A 13,087-nucleotide genomic window follows, 5' to 3' on the forward strand; every position below is an offset into this window, starting at 1 on the left:
CTAATTGCTATGAATACTTCACTAATTACTATGGATACTTCACTAATTGCTTTGAATACTTCACAGTGTTTAACTAATTGTTTCATCTACTTAACTAATTGCTTTGCCTGCTTAACTAATTAATCGGAAAGATTAACTAATTAAACAAAATGTTTAACTAAATGTTTCACCTTCTTAACTAGTTCCTTTGTTTGCTTAACTAATTCCTGTACCTGCTTAACTAATTAAATAGAATGTTTAACTAATTCAATCTTGTTACACAGGAGTGAGAGCACTAACAATGCAATTGGATTTAAAGGGAACAAATCAACTTCACTAACAGAATTCTTTCACATTTTTGGAGCAACGGTGGATCGCTGGAGATATCAAGAAGATCAAAATGAATATGATTGTGGAAATGCTTTGCCTAAATCTGATTTTCCAATGGTCGGAATGATAAAACATGCGGCAAATGTTTACACACTTACATTGTTTAGAGATTTTGAAAAAGAATTCAAGTATGCAATGGGTTGCATCTCAAATGTCAACTACATCAATGGAAATTTCTTTTGTTACAAAGTGCAACATGAATCTTGGCCTGAACATACTGCCCATTATGTAGCATTTGATCCAACAACAAATTCCATTAAATGCACTTGTAGGAACTTCGAAGAATCAGGTTAGTTAATGCTCTTAACTAATTGCATTTTTACATACACTATCAATTAGTGAACTTTTTCTATCAATTAGTTAGCTTTTTCCATGAATTAGTTATACTATTAAGTTACCTAGTTTTGTATTCACTTCAGTTAGTTTGTTGTACAATTAGTTAACTTTATTCATCAATTAGTTTACTTGTACCATCTATTAATTAATTTTTTCATAAATTAGTTAACTTTTTCTAACAATTAGTGAACTTTTACTATCAATTAGTTAGCCTTTTCCATGAATTAGTTATACTATTAACGTACCTAGTTTTGTATTCACTTCAGTTAGTTTGTTGTACAATTAGTTAACTTTATTCATCAATTAGTTTACTTGTACCATTTACTAATTAATTTTTTCATCACTTAGTTAACTTTTTCTATCAATTAGTGAACTTTTTCTATCAATTAGTGAACTTTTTCTATCAATTAGTTAACTTTTTTAATCAATTAGTTAATATTTTAATGTCACAATATGCAGGATGGCTATGTTTCCATGCAATACGAGTTCTACATATACATTCTATTGTCAACATTCCAGAGCAATACATTTCAAAAAGGTGGACAAAGTTTGCAAAAAGTGAAGTATGGAAGAGAATGGAACATAGAGAAGATAATGGAACAGAAAAGAGAAAAATTACTCCATGGCGTTATGAGATGGCAAGAAATTTGTACAACTTGGTTATTAAATGTCAAGGGAGTGATGCAGCTAAAAAGGTTTTTAATAACTATTATTTAACTAATACATAACAATAAATACTAAATACTTCAAGAGTCTAACTAGTTTGCTTTAAATCTTAACTAATAGGTGCTTAAAGAGGCTTATGCTCATGCTAACGAAAGCATAAATAAGGTTCTAGAAAAAGAAAAAGCAGCAGAAAAGGAGGCAGCACAAAAGGCACAAGACGATGTTGAAGCACAACAAACCACAATCAACATAGCACCGTCTACATCATCATCATCATCAAATGCACCACAAATAATAGTTGAAAATCCACCACTAGTGAAGACAAAAGGAAGAAGTAAAAGAAAAAAAAGGATACTTTGAGATAAGAACATCGTCAACAGCACCTACAGAATTTGGAACTTTTACCCCAAAAGAACAACTTTTTTAGTGACATTGGATTGAATTTAGTGTTTATCAAATTAGTTAACTTGTACCAGCAATTAGTTAACTTGTTCCCTCAATTAGTTAACTTCTTCCCTCAATTATTTAATATTGTTAACCTTACAATGCATTAGTTAACATTTTCCATCAATTAGTTAACTTTTTTCAGCAATTAGTTAACTTTTTCCATCAATTAGTTAACTTTTTCATCAATTAATTAGTTTACCTTTTGCATCCATTAAGCTTTTAACAATAATTAGTTAACTTTTTCCATCTATTAGTTAACTTGTCCCATCAATTAGTTATCTTTTTCATCAATTAGTTATTGTTTTAACTTTTTAACAACTTTTTCTATCAAGTAGTTAATCAATTTAGGTAACTTTTTACTGCAATTAGTTAACTTTTTACTACAATTAGTTAACTTTTTACAGCAATTAGTTAACTTTTTACAGCAATTAGTTAACTTCTTCCCTCAATTATTTAATATTGTTAACCTTACAATGCATTAGTTAACCTTTTCCATCAATTAGTTAATTTTTTTCAGCAATTAGTTAACTTTTTCTATCAATTAGTTAACTTTTTCCATCAATTAGTTACCTTTCAATAAAAAGTATTTAACTTGTTCCCTCAATTAGTTAACTTTTTTCATCAATTAGTTAACGTGTTCCCTCAATTAGTTAACTAATTGATTTTATTTTTAAAAGTCAAGTTACTGTAATTATTGTTGACGTCACAATATGCAGGATGACTATGTTTAACTAATATTGTTAACCTAAAATTAGTTAACTTTTTGCATCAATTAGTTGAACTTACCACTCTTTAGTTAACCTTTACCATCAATTAGTTAACCTTTTCCACCAAATAGTTAACTTTTTGCAGCAATTAGTTAACTATTTTCATTAATAAGTTTTAACTAATTGAATTTGATATTTCACTAATTGAATTTAATGCTTAACTAATATATTGAATTAGATTGACTGACTTATGAAATATACCAAGTAAATAATTCAAAATAAGCTCCCTCAATTAGTTAACGTTTTCCCTCAAATAGTTACCTTTTTGTAAAAATTAGTTAACTTTTATCATCAATTAGTTACCTTTTTCTAAAAAGTAGTTGACTTTTATCATCAATAAGTTAACTTGTACCATCTATTAATTAACTTGTTCCCTCAATTAGTTAACTTTTTCATCAATTAGTTAAATTTTTCCATCAATTAGTTAACTTGTTCCCTCAATTAGTTTATAGTATTATTAGTTAACTTTTGCTATCAATTAGTTAACTTTTTCTATCAATTAGTGAACTTTTTCTATCAATTAGTTAGCCTTTTCCATGAATTAGTTATTCTATTAAGGTACCTAGTTTTGTATTCACTTCAGTTAGTTTGTTGTACGATTACTTAACTTTTTCTATCAATTAGTGAACTTTTTCTATGAATTAGTTAGCCTTTTCCATGAATTAGTTATTCTATTAAGGTACCTAGTTTTGTATTCAGAGAATGGCACTGCTTCTACTGTTGGCACTGCTTCAGCTGCTACCACTGGTTCGTTGTTCTTGGCAATTCGCCTTGATGACTTTTATGTTCTCAAAGGAGCATTGTCATTTCCTTCTGGCTTCTCTTGGGCTGATGCTTTTCTTTTTGCAATTGTTTCTAACCTTTTCCTTGTAGTTTCAGCCTTTTTTAAATCAGCCTGCTGTTTCAACTTTACAGCCTCTTCTTCTTCTAGCTTCTTCTTTGCTTCTGCTTCTTTTCTCTGTCTTTCTTCTTCTTCTTTCTTTTTCTTTTGGCGATCACGAACAGCATGGGAAATACCAACTTTAGTCATGTTGAATGATTCCATTTCCTCCAGCACATCAGCCCGAATTTCATTCATATCAGAAAGGACTAAGGTTGAACAAATCTTAGCCCGTAACATTCTCCTTGTACGGCGCTGAAATAAAAAAATAATATATAAGATAATGTATGTGTACTAAATACTGATTGTATGAAACAAAAAATAGGTTTATTAATAGATTAAAAAAGTTAACTAGTTGCTGTAAAAAGTTCACTAATAAATTTAAAAGTTAACTAATTGCTGTTAAAAGTTAACTAATTGCTATAAAAAGTTAACTAATTGCAGTAAAAAGTTAACTAATTGTTGTAAAAAGTTAACTAATTGTTGTAAAAAGTTAACTAATTGCTGTAAAAAGTTAACTAATTCCTATAAAAAGTTAACTAATTGCTGTAAAAAGTTAACTTATTGCAGTAAAAAGTTAACTAATTGCTGTTAAAAGTTAACTAATTGCTATAAAAAGTTAACTAATTGCAGTAAAAAGTTAACTAATTGCTGTAAAAAGTTAACTAATTGTAGTAAAAAGTTAACTAATTGCAGTAAAAATTTACCTAAATTGATTAACTACTTGATAGAAAAAGTTGTTAAAAAGTTAAAACAATAACTAATTGATGAAAAAGATAACTAATTGATGGGACAAGTTAACTAATAGATGGAAAAAGTTAACTAATTATTGTTAAAAGCTTAATGGATGCAAAAGGTAAACTAATTAATGTAAAAAGTAAACTAACTGAAAAAAGGTTAACTATTTGAAGTAATAAGTTAACTAATTGAAGAAAAACGTTACCTAATTCATGAAATACTTAATTTAAAACTATTGAAACTAGAAAAGATAAACTAATTGCTTGAAAATCTTAACTAAAGTAGACTTACATAGGAAAGGTCCATGGGAATATTTTTGCCATTAAAGTACTGCATTGCTGTCATCAAAAAAATTCCGCAATCTACATGATCAGGGTTATCTGATCTCCCAGCAAAGTCCAGAATTGACATTTCAAAATTTAAGCAATCAGCAGCAGCCGCATGACCAATCTCTAGCAGAAACTGTGCAAATCCTTCAATAAGCAATGACACCATTGCCATATAATCATCATGAATATTCTTACTCCAAATTATGTTGTCAACATAGACAAGACTTCTCTGATTTATGTTGACAATCAACAGAGAGAGGTGTTCTTGGTAAATAATGGGAAAGAAAAACTGCAAATGAATCAAGGGAAAAAAGTAAGAAAAATCAAACTAAAATATATAAAAACTTAACTATTTAATATCACAAATTAACTATTACATATAAAGGCATAACTACCAAAATACCAACTTACCATTCCCACATTTTTCAGATTGAATCTGTGGTCATTGATTTGCACCCAATATTTTCAACTATTGATAAGTTCATCAATAATTTGATTTAGAGATTCAGCTGACTTCGTCTTAAGAGCACCTTCAAGCTTCCTCTAGCATAAGCAAAAAACCAAATTTAATTAGAAAACAGTATAAACAAATTAACTGAACTGAATATAAAACTAGGTACTTTCATGTGTAACTAATTGATGGAAAAGGATAACTAATTCATGGAAAAAGTTAACTAGTTGATAGAAATAGTTAACTATTTGATTGCAAAAGTTAACTAATTGATAGCAAAAGTTAACTAATTGATAGAAAAAGTTAACTAATTGTACAACAAACTAACTGAAGTAAATACGAAACTAGGTACCTTAATAGTATAACTAATTCATGGAAAAGACTAACTAATTGATTGAAAAAGTTCACTAATTGATAGAAAAAGTTCACTAATTGATAGAAAAGGTTAACTAATTGATAGAAAAAGTTCACTAATTGATAGAAAAGGTTAACTAATTGATAGAAAAAGTTCACTAATTGATAGAAAAGGTTAACTAATTGATAGAAAAAGTTCACTAATTGATAGAAAAGGTTAACTAAATGTACAACAAACTACCTGAAATGAATACAAACCTAGGTACCTTAATAGAATAACTAATTCATGGGAAACTAATTGATAGAAAAAGTTCACTAATTGATAGAAAAAGTTCACTAATTGATAGAAAAAGTTAACTAATTGATAGCAAAAATTAACTAATAATACCACAAACTAATTGAAATGAATACAAAACTTTACAGTGTAGGTAATTGATGGAAAAACTTAACTAATTGTTTGAAAAGGTTAACTAATTGTCGGAACAAGTTAACTAAATGATTTAAAAAGTTAAAAAGTTAACTACTTGATGGAAAATGTTAACTAATCTCAAATCTCAACAATGTTGGATAAGATATATTCCTCAGGAATCAAACATTGCATTTCCTCCCTATTTATTTTGTGAAGCATCCCAAAAATAAAAACATCAGCCCTGTTACACAAAAATTAAAACAAATAAATAAGGAAAATATTGAATTATGTAAAAATCTCAACTAAATGACATATATAGTTAACTAATTCATCTCACAAGATAACTAATTGTTAACTTACCGTTGATCAAGTGCCTCATCATCCAAGAAACAGAAGTCAATTACTTCTTTTTCCAGTCTCCTCAGACGACCGAGGGTCTTCGGAAATCTCTCCATTAACTCAGATAAGCAGAAGACTTCTTCTGTAGCAGAACCAATGGGAAGACTGCTATAGAAACTCCTAGCTTCTCGTTCAGGTTCAGCATCTTGGGGAGCAACATTTCCAGAACCTTCAACATTTTTCTCAATTGGCCCCTTATCACCAGGTCCATTATCACCAGGACCCTTGTCAGCAGCACCAACATTCTCCTGAATTGGCCCCTTGTCAGCAGCACCATCAACAGCTTGAGAAGGAGCATTATCATCAACAGCATTATTTTCGTTTCTCAAGTGTTCAGCATAGGCAACAATTGAGTCAATTATCTCCAAAAACACAGGATCACTTTATCCTGGACTGTCTGATAATTCTTGTCGTCGACTCTTTAACAAATTTATACGGTCCTTATGGAAACTGGACACAACATATAAATCGCGACAATATATTCTCATTGCCAATTGCAACTCCTTCACACAAAAAAAAAAGAAAAATATTAAGAAAAGAAAACAACAGCTAAATAGTTAACTAATTGAATTATCTAAATAATTATATAATTCATGGAAAAAGATAACTATTTGATGGAATACATTAACTAATTGCTGTATAAAGTTAACTAATTAAAGGAAAAGGTTAACTATTCGGTGAAATAACTTAACTAATTGATGGAATGATGAAACTATTGGAAAAATTCATTAAAAAATAAGTTCACTTATAGAGAAAAATAGTTAACTAATTGATGAAATAAGATAACTAATTGCCGAAATAGGTTAACTAATTCATAAAACAAGTAACACTTGGTTAACTACGTAATGGAAAAAGTTGACTAATTGTTGTAAAAACTTAACTAATTTAAGCAAAAGGTTAACTATTGTGAGATAGGTTAACTTATTGAATAAAAAGGTTTACTAATTCATAAAAAAGGTTAACTAATTGATGGTACAAGTTAACTAATTGAATAAAAAGGTTTACTAATTCATAAAAATGTTAACTAATTGATGGTACAGGTTAACTAATTGAATAAAAAGGTTTACTAATTCATAAAAAAGGTTAACTAATTGCAAAATAGGAACTCCTTCACACAAAAAAAAGATAACTAATTGATGAAATACATTAACTAATTGCTGTATAACGTTAACTAATTAAATGAAAGGGTTAACTATTTGATGAAATAACTTAACTAATTGATGGAATGATGAAAGATTGGAAAAATTCATTAAAAAATAAGTTAACTAATTGATGAAATAAGATAACTAATTGCTGAAATAGGTTAACTAATTCATAAAACAAGTAACACTTGGTTAACTAATTAATGGAAAAAGTTGACTAATTGCTGTAAAAGGTTAACTAATTTAAGCAAAAGGTTAACTATCGTAATAGGTTAACTAATTGAATAAAAAGGTTTACTAATTCATAAAAAATGTTAACTAATTGATGGTACAAGTTAACTAATTGAATAAAAAGGTTTACTAATTCATAAAAAGGTTAACTAATTGATGGTACAGGTTAACTAATTGAATAAAAAGGTTTACTAATTCATAACAAAAGTTAACTAATTGACAAAATAGGTTAACTATTAAAAAGATTCATTAAATATGAACAAAAATAAATATGAACATTATCATGACTTACATCATCGCAGGTTGCTTGAATTTCAGCATCTGTTTGAAGACTTTCCGGAATTTGAAACTCAATAATCCTGCTTCGATCAGCTTGGGAATTATCCGGTGCACCTTCTAAAGGTTTAGCAGAAGCAGCAGGAGCAGCACGAGCAGCAGAAGCAGAAGGAGCAGCAGAAGCAGAAGGAGCAGCAGAAGCTTCAGGAGCAGCAGAAGCTTCAGGAACCTCGAGTTTGATAGGGTTAAGACCCCCTAACAAATCAGCAAAAGTCTTAGACACGGGATAGCTGGTTATATCAACCAAAGCTACCCAAAACCCATATTCTCTTCGGAAACCAGACGTTCAGTCACTTGTTCATCATTCCAATGTTGAACAAGTGAGATTTCCTTAGGGGGGACTACACCCCGAAATAACGATCTTTGGAGATAAATTATCTCCAAAAATAGAACACAACCACCAACCTTGTCATTTTTGACACTCGCTCTCCACCTCTCGACAGCAAACCCAAGCTGGTTTAACACGTATTTACACCAATTTTGTTTCACAATCTGGGAAACATCCTCAACAGCCTTCAAAACCTTGATGTCTAACAACCGGTTAGACGTAGGAGCCAAAAATACACCTATAAAAACAATAAGATAATTACAGAAATCAATAAGATAATATGTTAACTAATTCATAAAAATAGTTCACTAATTAATGTAAAAAGTTAACTAAATGATGAAGAAAGTTAACTAAATGTAAAATAGGTTAACTGATTGATGAAAACAGTAACTAATGGATAAAAAAGGTAAACTAATTATTAAAATGAACTAATTAATGAAAAAAGAAGAATAATTAATAAAAAAAGGTAAACTAATTAATGTAAATAGTGAACTATATACTTGCTGTTAAAGGTAAATAACTTGAGCATGATTAATTTAGAAATTTTTACCTAAAACATATACCACAAACGCACGTTTAAAATCATCTCCACATTCATCTGTTTTCAAAAAAGATTCCAACTCCGTCAAGGTGGGTGCCTGAACAGTTGGTTTCTTGTGGAACTTCTCATTCCATCTTTGAATCATTTCATGGTTGGCATCTCCTTCAACCCGCTTTCTTGGCGTCTCTTGAACATCAAAATCCTTGTTCCATGGCAAGCCAAAGACGTCATAGACATCATAATCATATAACTGAACATTTTGTGTTTCTCCAAACTGGAGCATATGACCAACACAATTAAAATGTTGAAGCAGCCATGGAACAAGGCGTGTGTTGACTTCATGAAGTCGAACACTCAACAAACCACCAAAACCAATCTCTTTAATGGCTTTCACTTTGTTTTCATTCTTCTTTATAGAATTAAGAAGATTAATCAACGCCTCTGGTCTACAATTTAGTTTGTAACCCCTACACAAAACAAAAGAATTTAATTAATGAAAATATTTAACTAATTGCTTAAGAAGTTAACTAATTGAAGAAAAAGGTTAACTATTTAATGAAATAGGTTAACTAACTGCAAAAAACTTCACTATTCATGCAATAGGTTAACTAATTGATGAAATAGGTTAACTAATTAATGGAAAAAGTTAACTAATTGCAGTCAAAAGTTAACTAATTATTGAGTTAACTAATTGCAGTCAAAAGTTAACTAATTAATGTAAAAGGTTAACTAATTAGTGAAAAAGTTAACTAATTAGTGGAAAGATTCTTTTTAAAAAAAGGTTAACTAATTATTGAAAAATATTTAACTAATTATGTTTAAAGGTTAACTAATTATTTTAATTACATAACTACTTCATATAGGTAAAATAATTTGTTTCAAAGCAAAAGTAATTAATTTAAAATAAATAACAAATAGTCATACCTATCCAACTAATTAAACAGTGATAAATAACAGTTACAAAGATAGGTTAACTAATTGAAGAAAAAGGTTAACTATTTAATGAAATAGGTTAACTAACTGAAAAAAACTTCACTAATCATGCAATAGGTTAACTAATTGATGAAATAGGTCAACTAATTAATGGAAAAAGTTAACTATTTGCAGTCAAAAGTAAACTAATTATTGAGTTAACTAATTGCAGTCAAAAGTTAACTAATTAATGGAAAAGGTTAACTAATTAGTGGAAAAAGTTAACTAATTAGTGGAAAGATTCTTTTTAAAAAAGGTTAACTAAAAACTGAAAAATATTTAACTAATTGCAGTCAAAAGTTAACTAAATTATGCAAAAAGTTCACTAAATGTAAAATAAGTTATGATAATTGCAAAATCAATTTTTAAATAGTCATACCTATCCAACTAATTAAACAGTGATAAATAACAGTTACAAAGATAGGAGTTATACCTATCCAACTCTACAACTTCCCCGCCATCTTCCGTATATTCTACTTTAACTTTCGACTTCTTTGGCCCCCTTCCAATTTTCCTCTCATCTGCACTCAGCTTTGGACTAGCTGGAATATCTTCAGTCGGCCTTGAACTGCCTTCAACATCTTGACTCGACTTCCCAGCATCGTGATAATCAGATGCTTTATTTGCATTTTTTGACCTCATTATGTGAATTGAAACTATAAATGAATGTAGTTCAATATATTGCAATGCGCAAATAAAAAGAATGTGTAATGAACATAAGCAGTATAAATAGCAATAAAAACAAAACAATTTCATTGTGTAACTAATTGCTTTGAATGTTTCACTAACAGGTTAAAATAGTTAACTAATTGGATTATGCAATTAACTAATTGGTCAAAAAAGTGAACTAATTGCTCAAGAAAGTTTGAAATTAAATAAATTAACTAATTCGTTTAATACTTGATTTATGAATGTCAGAATATGACTAATTGCTTTGAAAGAATAACTAATTGGTAAAAATAATTAACTAATTGATTAAAAAACTAATTATTTATCAGCGAACTTTTAATTGAACAAATTGAACAAAAACACCAAAACAAACTTCAAATTATGAACAAATTGAACAAAAAGAAGGAAAAGGGACAAGAAGCTTCAAAAATATTGTCGAAAATGAAGAACAACCAAAAGTATCACAAATCACAATTACAAAACCCTAAATCACAACAAAAAACAGTAAGAAACAAAAACGAACTTCAAAAGATAACAAAATTGAACAAAAAGAAGAAAAAATGACAACAAAACTTCAAAAATATTGTCGAAAATGAAGAACAACCGAAATTATCACAAATCATAATTACAAAACCCCAAATCAAAACCAAAAACAGTAAGAAACAACGAACATCAAATGATGACAAAATTGAACAAAAAGTAGATGAAAATAGAAAGAACTTACCGAAACTTGAAGTAAATCGGAAAATATCACAATCACACATTCAAAACCCTAATTCGAACGAAAAAAAGAGGATAAATCAGTAAGAACTACACACGAACAAAGAAAAACAAGTGAAAATGCAAAAAACTTACAGAAATTGAAGAAATCGAAGAGAAGATCAAAGAGTAGAAGCTTTCTCTCTCCTGAAATGGAAGAACTCGGCGGTTTCTCTCTCTAAAAGTGAACAGTGATTTGAAAATGGGCAAAAACGTGGGAAAGAAAACCTTTTATACTAAACTCGAAAAAATAACCGTTTTCAACCCGATTCGGATTTGACCCGCGTCCTGACCCGCGTCACGACCCGCGCTGCCACGTCACCCGTCTGACGCTGTCAGTCCGTCTTATTCAAATTTTTGTATTGTTTGAGCTTTTTTTAAGGAGAGAGAAAATGACCAGGTCTGGAAGAAAGAAGAATTGAGAGAGGAGGGAGGACTGAGGAGAGAGAAATAGAGTTTGACCTTCTGGCATAATAAGTAGAATACGTTTTAAAAAAACAAAAATCACGAAACCAAGAAAAGTAGTTTCATCTTTTCCGCTTTGGTTTTGTCGAAATAAGGGTGAATTTGTTTTATTTAACATTTTTACCGAACAAGGTTGTTTTGTTTTTAAGGAAAAAAACGGAAAACTAGGAAACAGTAGTGGTCCCGAACGTAGCCTAAAATATCAACAACCTATAATCAAAAGTATCGCTATTCGACGTCCTCGTTCGTTAAAAACGCCCGCGTATTTTATGTAAAATGACGGTTATACCCTTATAATAAAATTTGTTTGAATTTAATTTTAAACCCGTTATTGTATTTCCAAAAATAAACAAAAAAAACTTTTGTTTTTAATTATTTAGTTTTTAATTTCATATAAAAAATTGAATTTTTAAAATTTTGATTTATTTATGAATTTCTTAAATAAAATATATATATAAATTATAAAAATCAAAAGATAAAAATCAAAATCAGAATACAAAATTAACAAAATCAAAATTAATAAAATAAAAAATCACAAAATCAAAATTAACAAAATCAGAAAACAAAAATCAGGAAAAAAGAAATTAAAAAAATGGAAATAGAACAGGGAAGGGGAGCGAAAAACAGGGGAGGGGTAGATACCGCTCGTGTTTAGCGGGCCTTACCATGGAGATGCCGCCCGTGTTTAGCGGCCGCCACCATGGCCATGCCGCAAATCTTGAGCAGCCTTGCCATGGTGGCGGCCGCTAAACATGGGCGGCACTGTCTAAAAAAAATCAAAATTACCGATCTTTTGTTCTTCGATTGAATCTGCATTTTGATTGCTAGTGATGATGTTGATTATGTTTGAAATTGAAGAGAATTTGTTCCCATAGCTGAGCAGGAATTTCACATCGAACGCGAGAAAGTTGTATGTTGTCAAAGCAGGTAGTAGTAATTTGACAAAAAATAGTATATCGATCCTATGATATGGAGGCGGTGGTGGGGAGTTTGCCAGCCGCGCAAGATTTAATTTATGCAATCATTAACTTCGAGATGGAGTTAGGAGTAATTTATGCGGCCATTAGATCAGATCATTTCTTTCTTTTTTGCCGTTGGCTCGTGAGCGGTGGTCAAAGACTACTCAAAGCTTAGCCGGAAATCAGAGAGAGAAAGAAGAAGATCGGGAGAGATGGAGTGGGAAGGGGTATAATCGTCATTTCATCATAAATACGCGGGCGTTTTTAGCGAATGCGGACGTCGATTAAAAACCCCATCAAAAGTATCGATTTAACAAATTTATACAAAGTACGGAGTACTCCGTAATACGAAGTATTTTGTTGGACATCTATTCTAGTATTGCTTCGTTTCAGGTTAAAACACTATTTATCCACCATCATTGGCAATATTAATTTACTAATGCATTACGCAACCTCTGTTCTGTTCGACTTATTTTGATTTATTTCAGATAAAATAAGTTCAGATAAGTTCAGATAAATTCAGATAAGTTCAGTTAAGTT

The 13,087-nt window shown here is 29.9% G+C and overlaps 2 protein-coding genes across 4 annotated transcripts; one reads left to right on the forward strand and one right to left on the reverse strand.

Annotated features, from left to right (window-relative positions):
• The first annotated feature begins 30 nt into the window (after positions 1-30).
• LOC130467468 (protein FAR1-RELATED SEQUENCE 9-like) lies at positions 31-1,731 on the forward strand. The gene is made up of 4 exons (XM_056835978.1): positions 31-65; positions 264-658; positions 1,165-1,400; positions 1,492-1,731. The coding sequence occupies exons 1-4, from the start codon at positions 31-33 to the stop codon at positions 1,729-1,731; spliced, it is 906 nt and encodes a 301-aa protein (XP_056691956.1).
• Positions 1,569-12,982, reverse strand: LOC110796817 (uncharacterized). 3 transcript variants are annotated; one of them, XM_056836893.1, is made up of 7 exons: positions 10,129-10,576; positions 8,733-9,190; positions 7,811-8,420; positions 6,107-6,648; positions 4,944-5,075; positions 4,495-4,821; positions 1,569-3,720 (listed from the first exon to the last, which is right to left on the reverse strand). In XM_056836893.1, the coding sequence occupies exons 1-3, from the start codon at positions 10,449-10,451 to the stop codon at positions 8,104-8,106; spliced, it is 1,098 nt and encodes a 365-aa protein (XP_056692871.1). In that variant the 5' UTR covers positions 10,452-10,576; the 3' UTR covers positions 1,569-3,720; positions 4,495-4,821; positions 4,944-5,075; positions 6,107-6,648; positions 7,811-8,103. The 3 variants fall into 3 exon arrangements, with proteins under 3 accessions (XP_056692871.1, XP_056692872.1, XP_056692870.1); XM_056836894.1 differs by lacking the exons at positions 1,569-3,720; positions 4,495-4,821; positions 4,944-5,075 and adding exons at positions 5,915-5,987; positions 11,089-11,136; positions 11,220-12,982 and having other exon boundaries at positions 10,129-10,351; XM_056836892.1 differs by lacking the exons at positions 1,569-3,720; positions 4,495-4,821; positions 4,944-5,075 and adding an exon at positions 5,915-5,987.
• Between the last annotated feature and the right edge of the window lie 105 nt (positions 12,983-13,087).

This window comes from Spinacia oleracea, chromosome 2, assembly GCF_020520425.1.
Source record: "Spinacia oleracea cultivar Varoflay chromosome 2, BTI_SOV_V1, whole genome shotgun sequence".
In the NCBI taxonomy this organism is placed as follows: Eukaryota; Viridiplantae; Streptophyta; class Magnoliopsida; order Caryophyllales; family Amaranthaceae; genus Spinacia; species Spinacia oleracea.